This window comes from Pistacia vera, plastid, assembly GCF_008641045.1.
Source record: "Pistacia vera plastid, complete genome".
NCBI classification, from domain to species: Eukaryota; Viridiplantae; Streptophyta; class Magnoliopsida; order Sapindales; family Anacardiaceae; genus Pistacia; species Pistacia vera.
In genome coordinates this window covers 62,501-87,500 of record NC_034998.1, presented here as the reverse complement: position 1 = coordinate 87,500, position 25,000 = coordinate 62,501, and the positions used below count along the sequence as shown (strand labels likewise).

Below are 25,000 nucleotides of genomic sequence, written 5' to 3'. Positions count from 1 at the left end.
AAAGAACACAAATCTGACATGTCATGATACATATAGTAGTGGGGGCTTATGGGACAAAAAATAAATCCGCTCGGTTTCCGACTTGGTACAACACAAAGTCATCATTCTCTTTGGTTTGCACAGCCAAAAAATTATTCTGAAGGTCTACAAGAAGATCAAAAAATAAGAGACTGTATTAAAAATTATGTACAAAAAAATAGGAGAATATCCTCCGGTGTTGAGGGAATTGCACGGATAGAGATTCAAAAAAGAATCGATCTAATTCAGGTCATAATCTATATAGGATTTCCAAAATTATTAATTGAAAATCGACCGAGAAGAATCGAAGAATTACAACTGAATGTACAAAAAGAACTTAATTGTGTGAATCGAAAACTAAACATTGCTATTACAAGAATTTCAAATCCCTATGGACACCCTAATATTCTTGCAGAATTTATAGCGGCACAATTACAGAATAGAGTTTCTTTTCGCAAAGCAATGAAAAAAGCTATTGAATTAACGGAACAGGCGGATCCAAAAGGAATTCAAGTACAAATTGCAGGGCGTATCGACGGAAAAGAAATTGCACGCGTCGAATGGATCAGAGAAGGTAGGGTTCCTCTACAAACCATTGGAGCTAAAATTGATTATTGTTCCTATACAGTTCGAACTATATACGGGGTATTAGGAATCAAGATTTGGATATTTGTAGCCGCAGAATAATAAGACTTTATGTATCTTTACATTCTATCCAGCGATGGAAATAGACCAAAAAAGACCAAACTCTTTCATTTTTTTGATGTTCAATCAAAACAAAAATGAGCAATTCTAAATTCTATAGGGTTGAATAAAAAATCGATTAATCGTTTTATATAATTGCTATGCTTAGTGTGTGACTCGTTGGTTTTTTTAGTTTTAGTACTAGGATTCAAAAAAAAGGAACGAGCCATAGTATGAACGTATGAACTAATAACTTATAACACTAATAACCAACTCATTGCTTCGCATTATCTGGATACAAAGAAGCAGTCAAGATATAATATTGGTTATATCTTTGTAGCAACTGAAATCCTTTTTTGCATAAACTTTGCATAAACATAAAAAAACCAATCTGATTTTGAGTTCTGAAGTTATAAGTTGTGAAGCCAAATAGAAAAGTATGCGGATAAGGGATAAATGGAAGGATGAGAGAAAGAGAGAAGAGAGAAAGAAAATATCACTGATATATAATTCCAATATGTAAGGTCTATGAGTCATCTCATAAAACAAAAGCAATGTAATAAGCATTAATAATGATTCATCCATAATTAGATGAATCCGCTCATAGAACAAAAAAAATCAAGAGCCTCGAGCCAATAAAGACTGAGAAAATTGACTTAAGAACAAATTTCATTAAGGACTCCGTTGGAGAATTAAGACCTAACCATTAATCAAGAAGCAATGGGAACGATGGAACCCGTGAATGCAGAAGATTCTATTGAAAATGAATCTTAATAATTCATTGGGCAGGATGGCGGAACGGACCAGGAACCTATTCTTTTATTCGGAGAGGTCGTGGACTAACCTTAGAACTGAAATAGATATTGAAAGAGTAAATATTCGCCCGCGAAAGTTTGACTTTATTGGATTGATAAATTTTGGTCGATCGTATATGAGAAAAGGCAAAACAAAAGAAAGATTCGTTATAACGTTATAAAAAATTATAACGTTATAAAAAAAAACGACATTGACATTATCTATAAGACATTGACATTATCTATAAATAGAATACATGTTTAATTATAGATCTATAATATAGATCTAACTAAACACGATATATAAATTTCGAATAGATTAATTAGATGAAATTTCAAAGAATCCTATGATTCAGTATATTCTTTATTAAATATATGTATATCGGAATAAAATCTTTTTTAGCCGTTTCATTCGCGAGGAGCTGGATGAGAAGAAACTCTCACGTCCAGTTCTGTAGTAGAGATGGAATTGAGAAAGACCCATCAACTATAACCCCAAAAGAACAAGATTCCGTAAACAACATAGAGGAAGAATGAAAGGAATTTCTTATCGAGGTAATCATATTTGTTTCGGTAGATATGCTCTTCAAGCGCTTGAACCCGCTTGGATCACATCTAGACAAATCGAAGCAGGGCGACGCGCAATGACACGAAATGTACGCCGTGGGGGAAAAATATGGGTACGTGTATTTCCAGATAAACCAGTTACAGTAAGACCTACGGAAACTCGTATGGGTTCCGGGAAAGGATCCCCCGAATATTGGGTAGCTGTCGTTAAACCAGGTAGAGTACTTTATGAAATGGGTGGAGTAGCCGAAAATATAGCTCGAAAGGCTATTTCAATAGCGGCGTCCAAAATGCCTATAAGAACTCAATTCATTATTTCTGGATAGGAATGTTGAACCAAAGGAAAGAAGTCTTGGGTATAAAAAAAACAATTGCAGGTTTTCTTTTTTTTTTTTTTACTTCGTCCTTTGCTTTACTTTACATTAAAAAAAACAGATTCAAAAAATGATATGATTCAACCTCAAACCCATTTGAATGTAGCAGACAACAGCGGGGCCCGAGAATTAATGTGTATTCGAATCCTAGGAGCTAGTAATCGCCGATATGCTCATATCGGTGACGTTATTGTTGCTGTGATCAAGGAAGCAGTACCAAATACGCCTCTACAAAAATCCGAAGTGATCAGAGCTGTAATTGTACGTACTTGTAAAGAACTCAAGCGTGACAACGGTATGATAATACGATATGATGACAATGCTGCAGTTGTCATTGATCAAGAAGGAAATCCAAAAGGAACTCGAGTTTTTGGCGCGATCGCACGGGAATTGAGACAGTTAAATTTTACTAAAATAGTTTCATTAGCACCTGAGGTATTATAATACGAAATCGCGATAGAGTGACAGTCTTTAATTAAAATAGATAAATTTAGTAGATTATGTCTCACGCATATACTTTTAATAATTTTCATAAATAAAACGAACATGTTGATTATATAAAAATTTGGAAGTAACAATTATTTGCGTTTATCATGGGTAAGGACACTATTGCTGACATAATAACTTCTATACGAAATGCTGACATGGATAGAAAAGGAACGGTTCGAATAGCGTCTACTAACATCACCGAAAACATTGTTAAAATACTTTTACGAGAGGGTTTTCTCGAAAACGTAAGGAAACTTGTGGAAACCAACAAATCTTTTTTGGTTTTAACCCTACGACATAGAAGGAATAGGAAAAGACCATATAGAACCAGTTTAAATTTAAAACGAATCAGTCGACCTGGTCTCCGAATCTATTCGAACTATCAACGAATTCCGAGAATTTTAGACGGGATGGGGATTGTAATTCTCTCTACTTCTCGGGGTATAATGACAGACCGTGCGGCTCGACTAGAAAGAATTGGCGGAGAAATTTTGTGTTATATATGGTAATCTTTCTGGTACCCGAATTATATCCGGAACTTCCTAATTTGTGAAAAAAAAAAAACGAAAAAAGACAAGTTGTCTAATATCACTCCTCCTACATTAGTTGATACTTCAAGGGGGTTTTTCCTGGAATGAAAGAAGAAAAATGAATGGATTCATGAAGGTTTAATTACTGAAGCACTTCCCAATGGTATGCTCCGGGTTCGTTTATATACTGAAGTCAGATTCGAAGTTATGTTTCAGGAAGGGCTCGACACAGTTTTATACGTGTACTATCTGGAGATAGAGCCAAAAGAGTCAAAATTGAAGTAAGTCGTTATGGTTCAAATGGAGGGCGTATAATTTATAGACTCCACAACAAGGATTCGAATGATTAGGCGGTTTTTCAACATTCCTTTCATGAGGATACAAGTCACCGTTCAAAAATTTCAAGAAACTTATTTTCTTCCAATAAGTAGATTCGCAATTCAGTTAAGGAATAACAACTATGAAAATAAGGGCCTCCGTTCGTAAAATTTGTGAAAAATGTCGACTGATCCGTAGGAGAGGACGCATTATAGTAATTTGTTCCAACCCGAGACATAAACAAAGACAAGGATAATCTTTCGAAAAGGTACTCTCTAAAGGAACCGATGAACAAATCAAAATAAAAGATCTGTTTTGACATGAAATGGATATATCCATATATCTAACTTATATTTATGAAATGATAAAATATGGCAAAATCTATACCAAAAAGTGTTTCACGTAGGACTGGACGGATTGGTTCACGTAAAAGTGCACGTCGAATACCAAAAGGCGTTATTCATGTTCAAGCAAGTTTCAACAACACCATTGTGACTATTACAGATGTACGGGGGCGGGTGATTTCTTGGTCCTCCGCTGGGACTTGTGGATTCAGGGGTACAAGAAGAGGGACACCCTTTGCTGCTCAAACCGCAGCAGGAAATGCTATTCGAGCAGTAGCAGATCAAGGTATGCAACGAGCAGAAGTCATGATAAAAGGTCCGGGTCTCGGAAGAGATGCAGCATTACGAGCTATTCGTAGAAGTGGTATACTTTTAAGTTTCGTACGGGATGTAACCCCTATGCCACATAATGGCTGCAGACCCCCTAAAAAAAGACGGGTGTAGAAATAAACATTGAAGAGATTTCAAGAGAAATAAATGACTCAAAGATCTGATCAAATAATATTACTATGGTTCGAGAGAAAGTAAAAGTATCTACTCGGACACTACAGTGGAAGTGTGTTGAATCAAGAGCAGACAGTAAGCGTCTTTATTATGGACGCTTTGTTCTGTCTCCACTTATGAAAGGTCAAGCCGACACAATAGGCATTGCAATGCGAAGAGCTTTGCTTGGAGAAACAGAAGGAACATGTATTACACGCGCAAAATCTGAGAAAATTCCACATGAATATTCTACCATAGTAGGTATTCAAGAATCAGTACATGAAATTTTAATGAACTTGAAAGAAATTGTATTGAGAAGCAATATATATGGCACTCGTGACGCGCTTATTTGTGTCAAGGGTCCTGGATATGTAACTGCTCAAGATATCCTCTTACCACCTTCTGTGGAAATCGTTGATAATACGCAGCATATAGCTAGTCTAACGGAACCAATTGATTTGTGTATTGGATTACAAATCGAGAGGAATCGAGGATATAATAATATAAAAAGGCCAAATAACTTTCAAGACGGGAGTTATCCTATAGATGCTGTATTCATGCCTGTTCGAAATGCGAATCATAGTATTCATTCGTATGGGAATGGAAATGAAAAACAAGAGATCCTTTTTCTAGAAATATGGACAAATGGAAGTTTAACTCCTAAAGAAGCACTTCATGAAGCCTCCCGAAATTTGATTGATTTATTTATTCCCTTTCTACAGGCAGCAGAAGAAAACTTCCATTTAGAGCACAATCAATACAAGGTTACTTTACCTTTTTTTACTTTTCATGATCGATTGGCTAAACTAAAGAAAAAGAAAAAAGAAATAGCATTGAAATCCATTTTTATTGACCAATCAGAATTGTCTCCCAGGATCTATAATTGTCTTAAAAAGTCCAATATACATACATTATTCGACCTTTTGAATAACAGTCAAGAAGACCTTATGAAAATAGAACATTTTCGCATAGAAGATGTAAAACAGATATTGGACATTCTAGAAAATAAATAAAAAAGCATTTCACAATTGATTTACTGAAAAGAAAAATCAAATAAGTTTTAAATCAATTGAATCAATTGAATTTATTTCATTTTTTTTCTATTTTTTTTTTTTCTAAAGAATAAAAAAAAATAGAAAAACTGAAACGATTTGCACCTTTAGCACAATTTAGATATTCGGACCGGAATTTAATTGAATAGAAGTATCTAGGGAGAATTCACTTTGACTTTGAAGCGATTACTCCCTAGATACACACGTCATCATATTTTACAATTTGACAATAGAATCAATTTAAAAAAGACCTAAAGTTAGGGATTTATCAATAGGTAATGTTGCTCCAATACCCAAGCACAGGGCCACTGCGGTACCAATCAAAAAGACGGTTGTTGCTACTGGACGGCGAAATGGATTTTGGAATTTATTAACATTTTCCAAAAAGGGTACTGTTAATAATCCCGCGGGTACTGAAACCATTAAAAGAACACCCAACAGCTTGTTGGGTACTGTACGAAGTATTTGAAATACGGGAAAGAAATACCATTCGGGTAATATTTCCAAAGGAGTTGCAAATGGATCCGCGGGTTCACCAATCATTGATGGTTCTAGAACCGCTAAGCCTACGTTACACGCAATAGTACCGAGAATTACTACCGGAAAAATATATAAAAGATCGTTGGGCCATGCAGGTTCTCCGTAATAATTATGACCCATACCTTTAGCCAACTTAGCTCTTAATACAGGATCATTCAAGTCAGGTTTTTTTGTTATTGGGATAGGTGAATTATTATAGATCCATCCCCCCCAAGAACCGGACATGATAATTTTTCATCATCCGGCTCAAGCAAGAATCAACCCAACCAAGGGGATACATAGAAAAAAAACCATACATATAGATTTTATAAAATCTATATTTAGCCATATCCACACATATATGAATGATTCTATATGTAAGATTACCGGCTTCCATTTTACGAAGTTGCAACGATCCATTGCAAGGAATTCCGTTCTTACAGGAAAATGCTCAATACCCAAGTAGGCTTACAAAATTGATCATGATCAAGAGCTTTCTGGGTCGTCTCAGCCCTTTGGATTCGCCCTTATTCCCAAAATAGATCGAGATGGGATTTTTTTTTCGCGTACAAAGGATTTACTTGTTACTAATACAGTCTAGCCGCTGTTCTTCTTTAGATCCCTTGTTTCACTCCGATAGTATCATAAATCGGATCGATGCAGAAGAAATGAATGCATTTCCATACTATTAAGTAAGTAAAATAGTTTAAGTAAGTAAAATAGTTAAAAGATAATCTGGATTATGACACATCACTTATTCTACTGGATCTTACGGAGCCTGTTCATGCACAGCATGCTTGGGTCTGATCATAGAAAAGATTCTCTTCAAGACCAGCCTAGCCCTATCCTCTTCATGGGGGGCGGTTGGAACAAAGACACATTTGGTTGTGAATTCCAATGTAGCAGATAAAAGCATATTTCTGCACGGCTCAATCAATAGTTCAAGTCACACACTCCCATAATCCATTTTCTCTTCGGAGAATTCCCTTCAACTATTCGTCCATGTCAAATAAATAATACAATATTGTGGAGTTGAGGGAAAATTTCCAAATACATGTCTTATTCTTTGTCAATAATCCATATTTGTAGCAATGAAATATTATTGTTCCTCCCCCAAGTAAAGTAATAAGATAAATGATTGATTACAAATCTCTATGATCTATATTCTTTATAAAGGACCAGAAATACCTTGCTTACGTATCATTAGAAAATGCATTAACATAAATACGGCAGTAAGAAGAGGTAATACAAAAGTGTGCAAACTATAAAAACGAGTCAAGGTGGACTGTCCCACACTAGCACTTCCGCGCAATAACTCTACTAAAGGCGATCCTATTACCGGAATCGCTTCCGGTACGCCCGTTACAATTTTGACTGCCCAATACCCAATTTGGTCCCAAGGTAAAGAATAACCTGTTACACCAAAAGATGCGGTCAATACAGCCAGAACCACGCCTGTAACCCAAGTCAATTCGCGAGGTTTTTTAAAACCACCTGTGAGATACACACGAAATACGTGCAGGATTATCATTAGGACCATCATACTTGCCGACCATCGATGAACCGATCGGATTAACCAACCAAAGTTAGCTTCCGTCATTATGTATTGAACAGAAGCAAAAGCCTCAGTAACGGTCGGACGGTAGTAAAAAGTCATAGCAAAGCCTGTAGCTACTTGTACTAAAAAACAAGTAAGCGTAATTCCTCCTAGACAATAAAATATGTTGACATGAGGAGGAACGTATTTACTAGTTATATCATCTGCAATCGCCTGAATCTCGAGACGTTCTTCGAACCAATCGTAAACTTTATTGAGATAGGTAACCCGGGGAGACTCCCCCTCCGAGAACCGTATATGAGAATTTCATCTCGTACAGCTCAAACAAAAACACCCAAATACTGGGTGAAAAGGGTATGGAATAGAAAATTGGAAACTTCTTAATCTTCTGATTCAATCTTATCTAAAGATACGAAAGAGTCAAAATCAGAAAGCTCTTCTTTGTGGTTATAATTAGAATGCCAAAAAATCAAGTCGGCTCCCTTGTCTTTATGTTGATCGTTACAGGCCTCTTGAATCTTCTATTTACCTATTTCTTTTTCTTTGATTTGTTATTTTTATTTGTATGGAATGCGGTTTTACTTTTGTTTTCTTTATTATTGATAGGAATTTTCTTGTTAAGACCCTATGAATCAATTGAAACCTCAGATTCATACTAGAACCACGATGATTCAATAAAACCTTCAAACTAAGTCCAAAGATTCCCCGAGTAAGAACCATTGGATCATCATTTATTCAACGAGGAGAATAGATAAACTTACTAAAAATACAAAGAAACATTTGTCCTTTGAGCAAAATCAAAGCAGAAATGGGAATTTGAAAGATTTTTCTTCTTTCAATTTCTAACTTTTTCTAATTTTGGAATCCGGCCGCGAGGTCTGAATATTAAGTATGAATCATAGTTCGAATACTTCGTGATCTATTTCATGTATTCCGTGCTCCAGATACTAGAATAAATATCCGACGGGGTAAAACCATCTCTATCAAGACGACAGACCCATTCTCTGTACTATCAATAGGATCAATTATAACAAGTCACACACTCATATTCCGGAAATACAGAAACAAAAAAATTGCGCGGTCGAACTACCAAGTCGAACTACCAAAAAAAAATGAGCTAAAATCAAAATCCGGGACCTAAATGCTTCCCTTTTTGTATTTAAAAGCTAGGATTTTGGGGTTCTTGTAACTCTAATTCAGTGAAATTCCATCCAGTAAAACGGAAGAATTATAAATCTCCAAAATAATAGATAGGAATATCGCAAATAGGGCCATTGCGACACCCATCAAAGGAGTAGTTCCCCATCCAGGAGCTACTTTACCATATTCCGAATTCAATGGTTTCAATAAATCCCCTACCGCAGTTCGTCTTGGACCAGATCTAGAACTACCCTCAACAGTTTGTGCAGCCATAAATCCTATTTTGTATTCATTGAGATCTGTTGACTTTGTATACCATTCCGTTGTAAATAAACGATCTTATCATAGATCCATTGTGGTCTTGAAATTATATAAGAATGGAAACAGCAACCCTAGTCGCCATCTCTATATCTGGTTTACTTGTAAGTTTTACTGGGTACGCCTTATATACTGCTTTTGGGCAACCCTCTCAACAACTAAGGGATCCATTCGAAGAACACGGGGACTAGTTGACGTAATGGGCCTCCCAATATTGCAATATTGGGAGGCCCATTACGTCAATTGAGATAATGAAAAATCATTTCATTTTTTTAGTTGGAACTTTAGGCGGTTCTCGAAAAAAGATAGCGAAAAAAATGATCCCTAAAGTCGAGACTAAGAGGAATGTATAAACCAATGCTTCCATAAATTCGATCGCGGTTTACAATTATAGCTTCCATACCTGTTTATTTGGGATTATCTCCCGAATTAAAGAAAAAAGAAGAATCAAAGAAAAGGCGGCATTTTCAATCCAGATTTCTTCAGTACCTTATGTAAAATCACAAACAGAAAATCGAAACCAGAAGCGAAAAATAACAGAGCAGCATCAGACTATTTGCCTTCTTGTCGTTGGATCTCCAAGTTTTTGGAATGCTCCAAATTCCACTTGAGCATCCAAATCTGGGTCAATACCAGCAAAAACATCTCTGAACAGGGTTCTAGCACCATGCCAAATGTGTCCGAAGAAGAAGAGCAGAGCAAACGAAGCATGTCCAAAAGTAAACCAACCCCTTGGACTGCTACGAAAAACACCATCGGATTTCAAAGTAGCACGATCTAATTCAAAAATTTCACCCAATTGAGCACGTCTAGCATATTTTTTCACAGTAGCCGGATCACTATAACTCACTCCATTCAGTTCACCACCATAGAACTCAACAGTTACACCTACTTGTTCGACACTATACTTCGATTCTGCCCTTCTAAAAGGAACATCGGCTCTAACAATTCCATCTCCGTCTACCAAAACAACTGGAAATGTTTCAAAAAAAGTAGGCATACGACGTACAAAAAGTTCACGCCCTTCTTTATCTCTAAAGATCGGGTGTCCTAACCACCCGACAGCTATTCCATCCCCGTTATCCATTGAACCCGCTCTGAATAATCCCCCTTTCGCCGGATTATTTCCGATGTAATCATAAAAAGCTAATTTTTCAGGAATTTTAGACCAAGCTTCTGATAAACTTTGATTTTCGGCTAGTCCAGCACTAACTCTTCGATATATTTCTTGCTGAAAGTATCCCTGATCCCATTGATAACGGGTGGGACCAAATAATTCGATGGGGGTAGTTGCTGAACCATACCACATAGTTCCAGCAACAACAAAAGCTGCAAAAAAGACAGCAGCGATGCTGCTGGAAAGAACGGTTTCAATATTGCCCATACGTAATCCTTTGTATAGACGTTGAGGCGGACGGACACTAAGATGGAATAAGCCTGCTAAGATGCCCAATGTCCCTGCTGCAATATGATGAGAGGCTATTCCTCCTGGAACAAAAGGGTCAAAACCTTCCACACCCCACGCTGGATTTACAGCCTGTACCTTTCCAGTTAGTCCATAAGGGTCGGACACCCATATTCCAGGACCATACAATCCTGTTACATGAAATGCGCCAAACCCAAAACAAGCTACTCCGGAGAGAAATAAATGAATTCCAAAGATCTTAGGCAAATCCAAAGAAGGTTTTCCTGTACGTTCATCACCAAATATTTCTAGATCCCAATACACCCAATGCCAAATAGCTGCCAAGAAGCACAAGCCAGAAAACACAATATGTGCCCCAGCTACACCTTCGTAACTCCAAATACCCGGATTCGTTATCGTCCCTCCTGTAATACTCCAACCGCCCCATGAATTGGTTATTCCTAAACGAGTCATGAAGGGTATAACGAACATACCTTGTCTCCACATTGGATCAAGAACGGGGTCGGAGGGATCAAAAACTGCTAATTCATATAGAGCCATTGAACCGGCCCAACCAGCAACCAGAGCTGTATGCATTATATGGACAGAAAGCAAACGACCGGGATCATTCAATACGACGGTATGAACACGATACCAAGGCAAACCCATGGGAATACCCCTTTATCAACAAAAAATAGACACTATGTAACTTTATTGCATTATTGCATTGAAAAAAAAACTATGCTATGGACCGCCCTTTTTTTTCAGCCGATTCTCTCGGAAAAAGGATTAATATTTGTTCTATTCTTTTAGTATTTAGTAATAATGGAACAGTTCGGTTCGTAGGAAAAAAGAGAAGCAGATCTATTCTATACTCGATAAGTACCAATACGCAATGGGGGTTGATTCCCTTTTCTATGAGCGAATGCATCTATATTTGGTCATCATTCAAAGGGCCTATTCGTAAGAATTTTCCTTTCTTCATTCTGTTTTCCTTTACTTTATTTTCTGAACTTATTCAATCTATATATAAAATATGATAAAGGTCGATATTATTAAGATAATAAGCACATTATTACGCTTCCACATCAAAGTGAAATAGAGTACTTAATTCTTTTTTCTTTCAGTTTATGCCTATTGGTGTTCCAAAAGTACCTTTTCGAAGTCCCGGAGAGGAAGATGCATCTTGGGTTGACGTATAGTGCGACTTGTCAGATATATTGGGTCATATGGGATTTCCCCATTCTCTCCCTCGATGGAGATATCCTCTGTTTCGCCCCCAAAAAAAAATTGAATTATCAAAAATTTGTAGCGTGAAGCGCAATGAAGTGCAAATAGATCCGTTTTGTGAGGAGGTATCTAGATTAAATAATATTAGCAATTAAAATAATTTATGGTCGGCTTGGCTGGACCAATAAAATGAAGTATCCAGGCTCCGTTTAAAAAACCCAATTGGTAATATATTTATGATTATTACTTATATCATAAACGATTCGATTTCGTTAAATAGGAATGATCTCAAACTGTTAATCAATCGAATCCAAAAGGGAATGAATATGAATACGTCGAATATTTAGCAGAAGGCATGAAAGAAATGAATTGAAAAAAGGGGGGGTAATAGCAAAAAAAAGACGTGGTATTGGGGTCATTTGTCCTATATGGACAAATCAAAATCGGGCAGATACTTACTCGGAGTAGAGCATAAACCTAAAAAAATGGAAGAAGCCCATTCAGGAACAAGAAAATGACATCGTGATTTTTGAATCGGATCTCGATGAAAAAATACATCAATGAAAGGTTAGTTCGATAAGTTTAGTGAATTGTTTTTTCTATTATAGGAAAACCCGCCAAAGTCATCGTTCTTGAAAAATGGAAGAAAAGCCCCTTCGCTAGAAGTTAGAAAGAACCCGCTATGAAAAAAGAAAGAGGGCTGGAGTTTACACATTGATTTTTTTCGCATGTTGAACCGTATGCATCAAAAGGTGCCTGTACGGCTCCTAAAGGATACAATTTGATCCTAATCAACCGACTTTATCGAGAAAGATTACTTTTTTTAGGCCAAGAAGTTGATAGCGAGATCTCGAATCAACTTATTGGTCTTATGGTATATCTCAGTATAGAGAATGATACCGAGGATCTTTATTTGTTTATAAACTCTCCTGGCGGCTGGGTAATACCCGGAATAGCTATTTATGATACTATGCAATTTGTGCGACCAGATGTACACACAATATGCATGGGATTGGCCGCCTCAATGGGGTCTTTTATCCTGGTCGGAGGAGAAATTACCAAACGTCTAGCATTCCCTCACGCTTAGCGCCAATGAGTTTTTTATTTGAGAGAAAAAAGAAGACTATGCCTTCACCATATGAATTATTAATATTCAGTAATAATAGCATGGCACTTCGAATTCGATATCCAAATTCTTTATTGTTTTTTTTTTTTCAAAAGATTCTCGATTATGTATCGAAAGAGTAGTATGAGACAAACGAAGGGTATTTACGACTTTATCTTACCTATCGTAGGCCTATTTCAGCGTCACAAACTTTTTTTACACCAGAGGATTATTAACAGGATTTAGGTTATCAAAGAGTACGAAAATAAAAAAAAAGAAAGAAACTTTGGGATTGCTGAATAACAGCCGAAATAAATATAGAAAGCAACGGGGCCATCATAGTATTTTTGAACTCCTCCAAAAAAAAGAAGGGTGGTAATTGGATCATTTACCGATCTGGGTATAAGAGACCCCATATTTTCTCTTTCTTCGATGAAAGGTAAAAAAGTGAAGTCCATTGGAGAGCCGTATGCAATGCGCAAAAATGCCCGTACGGTTGTTCAATTCTATCTTTTTCTTATTCTTTCTCTCTTCCCCTCCACGGATCGTCGAGCTATAGGAATCTTTTATTATGTTATATTATCTATATCGTTTTATTATGTTATCTTATCTATATAATCAGGGTAATGATCCATCAACCTATTGCCGCTTTTTATGAGGCACAAACGGGCGAATTTATCCTGGAAGCGGAAGAACTACTGAAACTGCGCGAAACCCTTACAAGGGTTTATGTACAAAGAACAGGCAAGCCCTTATGGGTTGTATCCGAAGACATGGAAAGGGATGTTTTTATGTCAGCAACAGAAGCCCAAGCTCATGGAATTGTTGATCTTGTAGCGGTTGTATAAAAAATAGCAGTGATTTCACGCAAATACACGATTTCCGATTTTATCTTCTTACTTCTTAAGGGTTTAATATTCTATATAATCTATTAAATAGAAGAAATTCATAATCGTCCGGTTAGGATCGATCTAAACCAACCCCTAATGTATAATTCAGCATGCCAACTATTAAACAACTTATTAGAAACCCAAGACAGCCAATCAGAAACGTCACGAAATCCCCCGCTCTTGGGGGATGCCCTCAGCGCCGAGGAACATGTACGAGGGTGTATGTGCGACTCGTTTAAATCATGGGTTGAGACAAAACAAAAGAAAGAAAACGAATTTTCCAATATCAATGATCAGTACCATTGAATCGGATAGAATGGAAGAACTCCATTCACGATCTAAAACTAAAAAGGATAGATCTATCATATCTTTCTATTGTGTATGAAATTTATGGTTTCCATTGGTGCAAATTCAATCACTTCAATTTGCAATTTAAGATGAGAAAGAATTCCCCATTGGTAACAAATAGTTATCCATTAAGCGGGGGGAAATCCTATTTAAAAAGCGGAAAGATTATGTTTCTACTCTTGCAAGAACGGACTAACAGGGTCAGCTACCCAACCAAACTTCATAATTAAATACCGTTACTGTATAAGGTATATCTCGTTAGGAAAGACCTATTACTGGAAAATTCATGGGTAGAGCCAAAGAGTGGTAACTGTACAAGTTACCAATAATAGGATTGATTAAATGAGGGAAAGGGCTCCGGTGTATAGAAAGGACCTCACCGTTTAAGAAGTAACCATAGAGACGATGGAACCCACAATTTCTTTATCTATTTCTATTTACTACTTTATTTTATTTCCAATGCGCCTAGAAAAAAGGAAAAAAGTGTGGTCGGGAAGGTTATAGTAGCAAAAGCCATTGGAATTTTCATCTTATAAATTGGAAGAATCCGTTTTGTTATTAATAGACTAGGAAAGGGGAAATGAATAACTGAAAGAAAGGAAATCAATTAGTTATTCATCAAAGTTTCATTTATTCAATGACCAGAATTAGACGAGGATATATAGCTCGGAGACGTAGAACAAAACTTCGTTTATTTGCCTCAAGCTTTCGCGGGGCTCATTCAAGACTTACTCGAACAATTACGCAACAGAAAATAAGAGCTTTGGCTTCGGCTCATCATGATAGAGATAGGAAAAAAAGAGATTTTCGTCGTTTGTGGATCACTCGAATAAATGCAGTAATTCGGCGAAATCGAGTATCCTATATTTATAGTAGATTAATACACAATCTGTATAAGGGGCAGTTGCTTCTTAATCGTAAAATACTTGCACAAATAGCTATATCAAATAGTAATTGTCTTTATATGATTTCCAATGAGATCATAAAATAAGGAGGTTGGAAGGAATCTTCCAGAATCTTTTAAATGGAGTTCTCTGGAGAATGAACTCCGGGAAGGTAGAATAGAAATTACTATGATAAAATCGGGATAATATGATAAAATCGTCAAAATGAGCGAACACGTTCAATAAAAAAAGATTTATTCTTATTCCCCAATTCTTTTTTTTCTTACAACACAACGGATTCCAGGATTTGTTGACCAAAACATCCAGGTGTTTGAGTTCTGATTGGAATTTTGATTCAATTGAGGAGTAAGCCTATTTTTTTCTGGTTCTAAGACCTGTAGTTCTAGCGGTCGACTCACTTCTTTCAAATTGTTTCTCATTATTAAGAAAAGGTAACGAAGATAAAATACGAGCTTGTTTTATAGCAATAGTAATTAATCGTTGTTCTTTTAAGGTCAATCTATTCACTCGTCTAGATAATATTTTTCCTTGTTCACTAATAAATCGACTAATTAAACTCATGTTTCTATAATCAATTCGATCCCCCGATTGGATCGGGGGCAAACGCCTACGAAAAGATCGCTTGGATTTAAGAAAGAGCCGCTTGGATTTATCCATAATTTTTTTATTCCTTAGCCTTCAAATCCTAATCGTTAAAATCCTATTCCGATCCAATCAAAAATGATTTCTAAAATGAATTAATAGGATTTGCTTGTCTCTATTTAGTTGTTTCTATTTAAATATATGAATAATAGATCGATATATATATCTAATTTTTTTTCATGTTCCTTGGAAGAGTGACACACAAGAACTCGGTTCGATCTATATCTATTTCTTTATCTCCCCATGAATTGTATGTTTGGAACAATAGGGACAGAATTTTCTCAATTCCAATCGACTAGGTGTATTGTGTCGATTCTTTTGAGTAATATATCTGGAAATACCCGCCAATTCCTTATTAACACCGTTTCCAACACAACCGGTACATTCCAAAATAACCCTTACTCGGACATCTTTACCCTTGGCCATGAACCTCCTTTCGGGTTTTGATTCACCCAACTTTTCTATTTTCCGATCCAAAGCGAATAAGAAGAAAGGAACCAAAAAAAATAGAAGTTGCTAACAACTCAAAATCCAATTCTGAAATAAAGATTTTGTTGCAATCCATATAGTAAATAGTAAGTAATACAAAAATTTCTAACTATATTTCTACTCACAGTACAGTATTTCATTTAAGTATCTTGTATTGTATGATACTCTTCCCCTAGCCACATTTCCATTTCGCTTTTCTTTTAACTTTAACTCGATTCTTTTAACTTTAACTCGATTTTGAATTTAATTGGAGCCTGAACCCGAGTTTCGCTGAGGTGGAATCCACTTTTTCTTTCTCGTTCGCCCCTTATTCTATCTATCGAATTCCAAAAAAAAAAAACAAGAAAAGAGGGGAACGAGAGACAAATATTTGATTCTATCTCTACTCTTCTTCACCCCTTTCTATGTCAATAACTAGAATGAAAAAAAAGGAAATGTCAACGCATCGGGGAATAAACGATTGATTTCTATCAATAAACCTGCTAAAGACCCGAACCATAGAGTACTTAGTACCGGGGCCACGGAAAGATATGTTTTTAGATCTCGCATTGAAAATCCTCCTTCTTTTTTTTTTGTATTCCATATTGTAATACATTATGGTAAGAGATGTATATGTAGTTAAAGACCCCTTCTATTTGTGTGCGGAATCCCTAATTCAAATTGAAATGGGCAATGATTCGGTAGATAAGATTTTTTTTCTTTTTCTTAAAGCAGAAAAAAGGGTCCCTTTCCGTCTGAGAATTCCCGAGAAAAATATTTTTTTTTTATTATATGTTATATGATATGAGACGAAAAAAAAAAGAAATGCCGGGATCCATTTTGCATATCAATGGAGGAAAGAGAATAAGGATGTGGAAAACAAGACGGGGATTCTCTACAATGATACTGTAGACCAATTGAAAGGGATGTAGCGCAGCTTGGTAGCGCGTTTGTTTTGGGTACAAAATGTCACGGGTTCAAATCCTGTCATCCCTACCTATTACTGTTCAGAGGAACAGTAACGAGAGATCCATTTTGATCGATTCAATTTGGACATACATAATCTTTAATGATATGTGATAGTATACACATGCAAGAAATATTTATCGGCGTTAGAAAAAAAAAAAGAATCCCCCTCCTTATAGTCTTTTCCGTTGTGATAAGAAAGCGCTCTTAGTTCAGTTCGGTAGAACGTGGGTCTCCAAAACCCGATGTCGTAGGTTCAAATCCTACAGAGCGTGATACCGCTCTTGCCTTGTTAGCTTGGTAGATCGAAAATTACACTAAACTGAAATAATTGAACAGCAATCTGAATTTGACCTTGACCTCCCCCGGATTAAATTAAATAAAATTAAATTAAGTAAGGGGGGGTCAGTTAAAAAAAGAGATGTTAATTAATCAAAGGTCCAACTGATCACCACGTCTGTATTGTAAATATGCGGTTACGAATAATCCAGCCAAAGTAATAGGAATTAGACCTAAGACGATTCCAAATAGAAAAACTTCAATCATTTCAATTTCATTTCTTTGAAAGGGGGAAAAGAGAGGTAATATCTATCCCTAAATATTAATCCGTATTGTCTAGGAATCTCAATGCCCAATAATTGGTAATTAACACGGTAAGGAACTAGAGAATATCTGGAATACCACAGAAGGATTTCTTTTTATGAATTATTCATTCAATGAATTTCAAATAAGTCCTATCTTATTCAGACCAATAAATAGAGCCGAAGTTATAGTTAAAGCCGCTAGTAGAAAACCGAAATAACTAGTTATAGTAGGCATGAAGGAGCTAAAGGAAATATCTTCTTTTTATACATATGTTTATAAAGCACTTCCCTAAGTTTCAACTTTTAAAAGATACGAGGATAAGCAAAAATACCCTATCAATTGAAAGTTTTTGATTCATCAATCTTTATAAAAGGTACTAACAAAAATCGAGTGGCAGGGATAGAAAAAGAAATCAATTCATAATCTTTGACATTTGACATGGACCCATCTCACGATTCCGAATCAAGAGATTCGTTGGGCAACTCTTGAGTAAACTAATATTCAAATAATAATCAAAACTGTGTCATATAACTTCATTCCAAAAACGAAATTCTTTTTAAATCAATATGGAACAAACTTGGGGAATCGCTTCCATTTTGTATTTTGATTTTTTCTTTTTTATTGTATCTAATACATTTTCGAGTTTCGAATAAAGAGTGAACTTATACCTTACTTATACCTTATAATACCCTTTCTTTACTTTTTTTTCCTTTTTTTTTGTTTTGACTTTCGTTTATTTACTTTAATTGTTTTTAACTCATTAGATTCAGCAATAGGTTCATTCCCATAAGATCTCAAATGAGAATAAAAAAAGGTATGGCACGATCAGTCGAAAAAATCAAATTTTTATTTCGGTCCAATTAGATTCTAAAACTAATAATTCCTATTATCTTTTTCTTTCTAGATTTTACATTTTGTCTTTTCATATTCTTTTTATATATATAAAGCATAAAGCGCTTTCTCCTTGTAGTAAAGCCCGTTCTCCTTGTAGTTAGGTCAAGAAAAAACTTTGGATCTAATAGAACAAAACAATGCGCCCATCACAAATATCGATTATTAGAAGAGAAGCCTTTATAAGCGTTTTTCTCCTTCTTTTATCGAATCCTATCTACCACCGTTACTTGTTTCTCGCCGACTAAGCAATTCCTTAAAAAAAAAAGAGGGGGATTACAACAAAAAACCTCTTCTACACCTACGAAAAGGGGATTTGTAGATTTCACATCTACTTGAAGTGGGGAAATATGATAATCTTCGTCATGAATTATTATTATTAGAAAAAGAAAACAATTTGTCGGATTTCCATTTTACCTGATCTTCAATTTCTAGTCCGAAGCCGATAATGGAAATGGAGAGAAAAGAAACCCCATACTACAGAAATTTGATGAATTTTCTATTGAATGGTACACAGTTATACATCGACCAGCAAGAAGAAACGAAGAAAACAATTATCTAGCCCCGCATTTCGATACTGATTGAGGTTGCGTTGCTGTGTCAGAAGAAGGATAGCTATACTGATTCGGTATATTCTAAAAATACCCTTGGTACTATATTGACGATCTCACAAAGATTGAAATTCAGTGAATTTCCATTTACTGATCTTATCTTTTACGGAATCGATCCCCCTTTGACTGTACAAGAATATGTGGAGCTCAGCATGTCTGGAAGCACAGGAGAACGTTCTTTTGCCGATATTATTACCAGTATTCGATACTGGGTCATTCATAGCATTACTATACCTTCCCTATTCATTGCGGGTTGGTTATTTGTCAGCACGGGTTTAGCTTACGATGTGTTTGGGAGCCCTCGTCCAAACGAGTATTTTACAGAGAGCCGACAAGGAATTCCATTAATAACCGGCCGTTTTGATTCTTTGGAGCAACTCGATGAATTTAGTAGATCTTTTTAGGAGGACCCAATGACCATAGATCGAACCTATCCAATTTTTACAGTGCGATGGTTGGCTGTTCACGGACTAGCTGTACCTACCGTTTCTTTTTTGGGGTCAATATCAGCAATGCAGTTCATCCAACGATAAACCTAATCCGAATTAGAGAGCTATGACACAATCAAACCCGAACGAACAAAATGTTGAATTGAATCGTACCAGTCTTTACTGGGGGTTATTACTCATTTTTGTACTTGCTGTTTTATTTTCCAATTATTTCTTCAATTAAGAGAAGAAAAGAGAATAGTAGAATAATAAAAAATAGTAGGAATTCTCTTATCCCATTCGGACGGATCGCATCTTATAATTATCTATGACTGTTTATGTCTCTAGCATGACCACTTGATAAAATGTGGAGGGAAGCGGGATAAATGGCCGATACTACTGGAAGGATTCCTCTTTGGATAATAGGTACTGTAACGGGTATTCTTGTGATCGGTTTAATAGGCATTTTCTTTTATGGTTCATATTCCGGATTGGGTTCGTCCTTGTAGTAATCGGATGAATTTCGTTATAGACATGAAAGCGTAAGAACTCGACGGGGCCTATCACTTATTTCTTTGTCTGATTCGAGGGGTAGGGCCCCGTTGAGTTCTTAATAATCATAATATTCTGTTTTGTTCGTATATGTATAAACGACAAAATAGATCACTTTTCCGATGCTTCAAAAAATTCCATTTCATTTTTTTCTGATGATTTTTTTTTTAATTAACTTGCTTAATTGATTTAGAACATTTGTTCCCCGATAGTATCTATCGATACTTTCAAAGTTAGAAGAAAGTAAGCAATCACTCAATTTCTTTTTCCTGGATCACAGAATCACAATTCATGTATATATAGATTTCTTTCGATCAGATATTAAGAAATACAAAAAAAAAGTTCTGATAAGCCTGGAAAAAATCTAAACTAAGAATATCAGAATAGGAATCTTTGACGAATGGAATCAAAAACCATTATTATTTCGATTTCGACACCAGAAAGGGATGTGGAAAATTCCCTTTCTGGTGTCGAGGGCTAGGACGACGAATAATACCTTTTAGAATCCCTTGTTACCCTCATTTCTCCTTCCTTTCTTTATCTTCTCCGCTTACTTTTTTACTTTTATCTTATTTTAGTATCTTGTTCTAGTCGAATTTGATTCTATTAGAATAGAAAACTATTGACACATTCTAGGATATTTAAATCTGACAATAGTAACATAGTCACACCCCTCCAATCTCCAATTTGGATTGAAAAACCAACGAAGGGGTAAAATAAAATACCCGTCTTCACAATGTTGCTAAATCCACGGATCTAGAAATTCATTTCGGACAATTGAACCTTCTCAAACTGTTTCTTTTTAAGAACCAAAAAGATTTGTGCCAAAACAACAGATGCCAAAAAGACCAAAAGGCCTTGGACACGTAATGGGTCTTGAAGTACTATTTCTGCATCTCCCTGCCCAAATCCACCCACATTAGGATTACTTGTTAATGGTTGATCAAGTTTGATAGATTCGCCCTCTGAAACACGAAGTTCTGGTCCTGGGGGGATAATATCAACCACTTCACGTCCGTCCGATGCATTGGCTATGGTTATTTCGTACCCCCCTTTTTCTTTTCGTATGATTTTGCTTACTATACCTGCCGCTGTAGCATTATAAACTGTATTGTTACTTTTGGTCCCGTCGGGATAAATCTGACCCCTTCCCCTGTTACCACCTACGTATATTGGATATTTTAAGAAGTGAATATCTTTATTAGTCGCGGGGTCCGGGGAAAGAATAGGAAAAGTGATTTCACTATATTTCTGCCCAGGCACTGGCCCTATCACAAGAATATTTTTTTTAGTGGGACGGTAGTTCTGAAAAGACAGATTGCCTATCTTTTCTTTCATCTCGGGCGAAATACGATCAGGGGGGGCTAATTCAAACCCCTCTGGTAAAATAAGAACGGCCCCTACATTCAAAGCCCCCTTTTTACCATTAGCAAGAACTTGTTTCAGTTGCATATCATAAGGAATTCTAACAACTGCTTCAAATACAGTATCAGGAAGTATGGCCTGTGGAACCTCAATATCCACAGGCTTATTAGCTAAATGGCAATTGGCACATACAATACGACCAGTTGCTTCTCGTGGATTTTCAAAACCCTGCTGCGCAAAAATGGGATACGCATTTGAAATGGATGCCCGAGTTATTATATATATCATGAACGATACGGAAATGAATCGAGTAATCTCTTCCTTTATCGAAGAAAGGGTATTTCTAATTTGCATGGTCCAATCGTTGATGCCGAAAATTTCTACAATAAAATTGGGTGGGTCACTAGTATAGTTCCCCATCCACGATTCTGCTATTTACTGAAATAATTTTACTGGAATATCAGATTACTGGAATATAGGAGTAATCCTCTCGATGGGTAGAAAGAGTAAGGTAAAAGGTAAGTACGACTTTGAATGTTTTGCTTATGTACAAAGTCTGAAACATTCTAATTGGATCAGTGAATCGTTTTTCAGTCATTCATTGAATGATAAATCACTACAAGTGACGGAGATACACGATTTAAATAACGAAAAATCCAATATTTCAAAATTGTATCTAAAATGACTGGAAAAGTGGAAACAAGACCAGATATAATTTGATCATTATGAGCAAATCCAAAATCGTTGTAGACATAGCCAATCATTAGTTCCCAACCGTGGGGCGAATGGAATCCGATACATAAATCAGTTACTAAAAGAATCGAAAAGGCTTTTATTGTGTCGCTTAAATTATATAGGAATTCTTGAACCCAAGAGTTAAGAATAACAAGTTCCTCATTACCCAGAATAGAATAACCGCTTAGAATAACGAAAGAGATTATATTTGTCGAGAAGTGCAAAATCGTATGGATATGATCCTCGTCGTGCATCTTGATCAATTGGATTGTTTCTTTGTGGAGCCCTATACGAAGCTTTTGTAGATGCCTTTCCGGGAATTCCTTTATCATTTCGTCCAAGAGGAATAGTTCCTCTAATTCTATGAATTTTTCTAGAATACTCTTTTCTTGAATATCATTCAAGAAAGTTTCGGATTGCCTAGTATTCCACCAATTAGTAATCCAAGATTCCAGACTTTTATTAAATGAGAGAGAAATCCACCAGGGCAAGAATACTAAAAATACTATAGATGAGAGATATCTAATGGGAATGGGTGCGTTCTTTTTTGTCATTTTTTCATCTGTGAATTGTTACTGAAACCACCTCATTTGTTGACTCTATTCGATCTAATATTTCGATCCAAGCATGAGTTCTATTATAAGGTATCGCGCCTATGAATCGAGTCTCGGTTTTTTAGTTGTGATTCAGCAGTTAGTCCTTGAATCTAGTGTAGAAAAAATCCAAAAATAGAAGAAGAATCCATTTCGAATTCAAATGAAGAAATAATCCAAAAATTTTGTTTCCAGATATCTCAATTGATCAAATATTCGAAGCAACCCCCCCCCTTTTTTCGATGAATGCCCAAAAGATTCAAATTCAAATAATGAATATTATTCGGATTTCGAAATGAAAGAACTTCCTTCCTAGTAAGAATTAAAATACCTTCCTAGTAAGAATTAAAATAGAAAATATTTCGAAAAAAAAAAATTCGCAGGCTGTCCAGAGCATAATCCATGAATATTTGAAGGAATATTTGAGAGAATTTTCTGAAGAATATTGTGATAATCAAAAACGAGTGGCAAAAAAAGAAAGAAAAGTTCTCATTCTAAGAGATCCAATTGTTTGGTCATTAAGAAAGACAAAAGAAAGGATAAAAAGGGTCCATTACCAAAAGAAAATAGAGATAATTTCCAAGATATGATCTATCCATATCTAACGTATGAATTCAAAATATTGAAAATAAAAAAAAAAAGCTAAATTTTTTATTCCGAAAAGTTTTGATATATGAGATCAATCTATTATTTCGATTTGTTACTTCTTTTGTTACTGAATTGAATTGAGTGGGGATTTCCATACGCAAAAAAAACCATTTTTTTACAGACAAAAAAGGTTTCGTTTTATGTTATGGCTGTTCCATACACGTTTGCCTTGCTTTGGCCCCACTGGACATTCTGAAGAAACTTCAATTAAGTAAGTTATGCTATAGAAAAAAAGGATTCTTGGGTTTGTTCCTCCGGCTAAGAAAGCATTTACTCTTCAGTTCATTTTTCAAAAAACTTCAATTGGTACGCGCAAGAAATAGGCTAATTCCGCAGCCTTTTGCTCAATTTCGCGCGGAGTCAAATTCTCATCAGTACGAGTCAACGGAATAGCCCCCAGGCCTCTAATTTCCATATAAAGGACACGACGAGCATAAATACCCTCTTTCACTTCTATTCTGATGGACTGAATATCTTTCATAAGGAATCGTAGAAAGATGCGGCGATTTTTTCCAGGAAATCCCCAACGAAAAATACACACTATTCCTTCTTTTCGATCAAATCGATCATAACCGCTACCGACATTCCATGTAATTGTGCACCACAAATAGGAACTAACAAAGAGACCCGCGATCCCATAGAAAGACATCACGATCCCTTGTGGGAAAAAACGGATTTGCTGAGACGGAAATAAAGATATCAAATTCCTATCAAGATAACTAGAAATTCCAACCAATAAGAATCCTAATGAACCTAAAAAAAGGATAAAGGCCCAGCAGAAATTACTTGTTTTGCGAGATCCTGCTATAAATTCTATCCATATATATTCTGATCGCCAACTCATACATACTAGACCCAGTTGCATTTTCTTGGAATTGAGGGAATAACCAAAATCAATTTGACTTTACTTTTTTTTTTGTTTCCGAAGTAACTTTCATCAACTAGTACTATTCTGATGTGAACTTTTAGCAGTAATTCATCAAATTAGTTAGATATAATATATAATAAAATAAGAACATCCCTTTCATAGGATTCCCTATAGATAGATATAGATTAGATAGCTACATACATATAGATACATTGACTAAAATTTCAGACATGAGCTCGGATACTGGCCTATTTTTGAAAATAGATAGAATTCATTTACCCATATATCATGTTTATGCATGCATAAGAGCTCTTTCATTTATGTTCGCAGAAAGCCGCCTGTTATTTCTTATTGTTATACAATACTCTACTAAATGGATATCCGTGCCGTGTTTGCTAAGTCTTGAAAAAAAACTAGAGGAGATTTGACCCCATCGGATTTACAAAATCTTATTTTTTTGAACATGAAGAGATAAAGAAGCCATTGCAATTGCCGGAAATACTAGGCCCACTAACGGCACAAAAATAGAGGGTAAGTTATTGAGAATTGTCATAGAATGGGTACCTCGATTTCATAT

General features: G+C 35.8%; 29 protein-coding genes and 2 non-coding genes across 31 annotated transcripts in view, besides 1 other annotated feature; 17 read left to right on the top strand and 14 right to left on the bottom strand. All coding sequences in view use genetic code 11, as the record gives it.

Moving 5' to 3' along the window:
- Positions 1 to 64, top strand: part of rpl22 (ribosomal protein L22) — a 492-nt gene extending 428 nt beyond the window's left edge. Inside the window, exon 1 of the mRNA in view lies at positions 1 to 64. This exon is cut by the window's left edge and continues 428 nt beyond it. Within this exon, the coding sequence (YP_009383669.1) occupies positions 1 to 64 (64 nt within the window).
- Positions 1 to 25,000: part of a sequence feature (LSC) that runs on past both edges of the window.
- rps3 (ribosomal protein S3) lies at positions 49 to 705 on the top strand. Its single transcript has one exon. It carries the CDS (start codon positions 49 to 51, stop codon positions 703 to 705), a length of 657 nt encoding a protein of 218 aa, YP_009383668.1.
- rpl16 (ribosomal protein L16) lies at positions 2,030 to 2,389 on the top strand. Its single transcript has one exon. The coding sequence runs from the start codon at positions 2,030 to 2,032 to the stop codon at positions 2,387 to 2,389; it is 360 nt and encodes a 119-aa protein (YP_009383667.1).
- On the top strand, positions 2,513 to 2,881 carry rpl14 (ribosomal protein L14). Its single transcript has one exon. It carries the CDS (start codon positions 2,513 to 2,515, stop codon positions 2,879 to 2,881), a length of 369 nt encoding a protein of 122 aa, YP_009383666.1.
- Positions 3,031 to 3,435, top strand: rps8 (ribosomal protein S8). The gene has a single exon. It carries the CDS (start codon positions 3,031 to 3,033, stop codon positions 3,433 to 3,435), a length of 405 nt encoding a protein of 134 aa, YP_009383665.1.
- rpl36 (ribosomal protein L36) lies at positions 3,917 to 4,030 on the top strand. The gene has a single exon. It carries the CDS (start codon positions 3,917 to 3,919, stop codon positions 4,028 to 4,030), a length of 114 nt encoding a protein of 37 aa, YP_009383664.1.
- Positions 4,146 to 4,562, top strand: rps11 (ribosomal protein S11). The gene has a single exon. It carries the CDS (start codon positions 4,146 to 4,148, stop codon positions 4,560 to 4,562), a length of 417 nt encoding a protein of 138 aa, YP_009383663.1.
- Positions 4,628 to 5,614, top strand: rpoA (RNA polymerase alpha subunit). Its single transcript has one exon. It carries the CDS (start codon positions 4,628 to 4,630, stop codon positions 5,612 to 5,614), a length of 987 nt encoding a protein of 328 aa, YP_009383662.1.
- On the bottom strand, positions 5,894 to 6,418 carry petD (cytochrome b6/f complex subunit IV). The gene has a single exon. The coding sequence runs from the start codon at positions 6,416 to 6,418 to the stop codon at positions 5,894 to 5,896; it is 525 nt and encodes a 174-aa protein (YP_009383661.1).
- On the bottom strand, positions 7,341 to 7,829 carry petB (cytochrome b6). Its single transcript has one exon. The coding sequence runs from the start codon at positions 7,827 to 7,829 to the stop codon at positions 7,341 to 7,343; it is 489 nt and encodes a 162-aa protein (YP_009383660.1).
- On the bottom strand, positions 8,922 to 9,143 carry psbH (photosystem II phosphoprotein). The gene has a single exon. It carries the CDS (start codon positions 9,141 to 9,143, stop codon positions 8,922 to 8,924), a length of 222 nt encoding a protein of 73 aa, YP_009383659.1.
- psbN (photosystem II protein N) lies at positions 9,248 to 9,379 on the top strand. Its single transcript has one exon. The coding sequence runs from the start codon at positions 9,248 to 9,250 to the stop codon at positions 9,377 to 9,379; it is 132 nt and encodes a 43-aa protein (YP_009383658.1).
- Positions 9,448 to 9,555, bottom strand: psbT (photosystem II protein T). The gene has a single exon. The coding sequence runs from the start codon at positions 9,553 to 9,555 to the stop codon at positions 9,448 to 9,450; it is 108 nt and encodes a 35-aa protein (YP_009383657.1).
- psbB (photosystem II CP47 chlorophyll apoprotein) lies at positions 9,736 to 11,262 on the bottom strand. Its single transcript has one exon. The coding sequence runs from the start codon at positions 11,260 to 11,262 to the stop codon at positions 9,736 to 9,738; it is 1,527 nt and encodes a 508-aa protein (YP_009383656.1).
- Positions 11,724 to 13,776, top strand: clpP (clp protease proteolytic subunit). Its single transcript has 3 exons — positions 11,724 to 11,791; positions 12,616 to 12,906; positions 13,578 to 13,776. The coding sequence occupies exons 1-3, from the start codon at positions 11,724 to 11,726 to the stop codon at positions 13,774 to 13,776; spliced, it is 558 nt and encodes a 185-aa protein (YP_009383655.1).
- rpl20 (ribosomal protein L20) lies at positions 14,804 to 15,157 on the top strand. The gene has a single exon. The coding sequence runs from the start codon at positions 14,804 to 14,806 to the stop codon at positions 15,155 to 15,157; it is 354 nt and encodes a 117-aa protein (YP_009383654.1).
- Positions 15,423 to 15,728, bottom strand: rps18 (ribosomal protein S18). Its single transcript has one exon. It carries the CDS (start codon positions 15,726 to 15,728, stop codon positions 15,423 to 15,425), a length of 306 nt encoding a protein of 101 aa, YP_009383653.1.
- rpl33 (ribosomal protein L33) lies at positions 15,939 to 16,139 on the bottom strand. Its single transcript has one exon. The coding sequence runs from the start codon at positions 16,137 to 16,139 to the stop codon at positions 15,939 to 15,941; it is 201 nt and encodes a 66-aa protein (YP_009383652.1).
- On the bottom strand, positions 16,617 to 16,751 carry psaJ (photosystem I subunit IX). Its single transcript has one exon. It carries the CDS (start codon positions 16,749 to 16,751, stop codon positions 16,617 to 16,619), a length of 135 nt encoding a protein of 44 aa, YP_009383651.1.
- On the top strand, positions 17,104 to 17,177 carry trnP-UGG. Its single transcript has one exon. It is a non-coding gene; the product is annotated as a tRNA-Pro (tRNA).
- trnW-CCA lies at positions 17,350 to 17,422 on the top strand. The gene has a single exon. It is a non-coding gene; the product is annotated as a tRNA-Trp (tRNA).
- petG (cytochrome b6/f complex subunit V) lies at positions 17,580 to 17,693 on the bottom strand. The gene has a single exon. The coding sequence runs from the start codon at positions 17,691 to 17,693 to the stop codon at positions 17,580 to 17,582; it is 114 nt and encodes a 37-aa protein (YP_009383650.1).
- Positions 17,871 to 17,966, bottom strand: petL (cytochrome b6/f complex subunit VI). The gene has a single exon. The coding sequence runs from the start codon at positions 17,964 to 17,966 to the stop codon at positions 17,871 to 17,873; it is 96 nt and encodes a 31-aa protein (YP_009383649.1).
- On the top strand, positions 19,387 to 19,638 carry psbE (photosystem II cytochrome b559 alpha subunit). The gene has a single exon. The coding sequence runs from the start codon at positions 19,387 to 19,389 to the stop codon at positions 19,636 to 19,638; it is 252 nt and encodes an 83-aa protein (YP_009383648.1).
- On the top strand, positions 19,648 to 19,767 carry psbF (photosystem II cytochrome b559 beta subunit). Its single transcript has one exon. The coding sequence runs from the start codon at positions 19,648 to 19,650 to the stop codon at positions 19,765 to 19,767; it is 120 nt and encodes a 39-aa protein (YP_009383647.1).
- psbL (photosystem II protein L) lies at positions 19,790 to 19,906 on the top strand. Its single transcript has one exon. The coding sequence runs from the start codon at positions 19,790 to 19,792 to the stop codon at positions 19,904 to 19,906; it is 117 nt and encodes a 38-aa protein (YP_009383646.1).
- On the top strand, positions 20,049 to 20,171 carry psbJ (photosystem II protein J). Its single transcript has one exon. It carries the CDS (start codon positions 20,049 to 20,051, stop codon positions 20,169 to 20,171), a length of 123 nt encoding a protein of 40 aa, YP_009383645.1.
- petA (cytochrome f) lies at positions 20,971 to 21,933 on the bottom strand. The gene has a single exon. It carries the CDS (start codon positions 21,931 to 21,933, stop codon positions 20,971 to 20,973), a length of 963 nt encoding a protein of 320 aa, YP_009383644.1.
- On the bottom strand, positions 22,170 to 22,868 carry cemA (envelope membrane protein). The gene has a single exon. It carries the CDS (start codon positions 22,866 to 22,868, stop codon positions 22,170 to 22,172), a length of 699 nt encoding a protein of 232 aa, YP_009383643.1.
- ycf4 (photosystem I assembly protein ycf4) lies at positions 23,845 to 24,399 on the bottom strand. Its single transcript has one exon. It carries the CDS (start codon positions 24,397 to 24,399, stop codon positions 23,845 to 23,847), a length of 555 nt encoding a protein of 184 aa, YP_009383642.1.
- psaI (photosystem I subunit VIII) lies at positions 24,863 to 24,976 on the bottom strand. The gene has a single exon. The coding sequence runs from the start codon at positions 24,974 to 24,976 to the stop codon at positions 24,863 to 24,865; it is 114 nt and encodes a 37-aa protein (YP_009383641.1).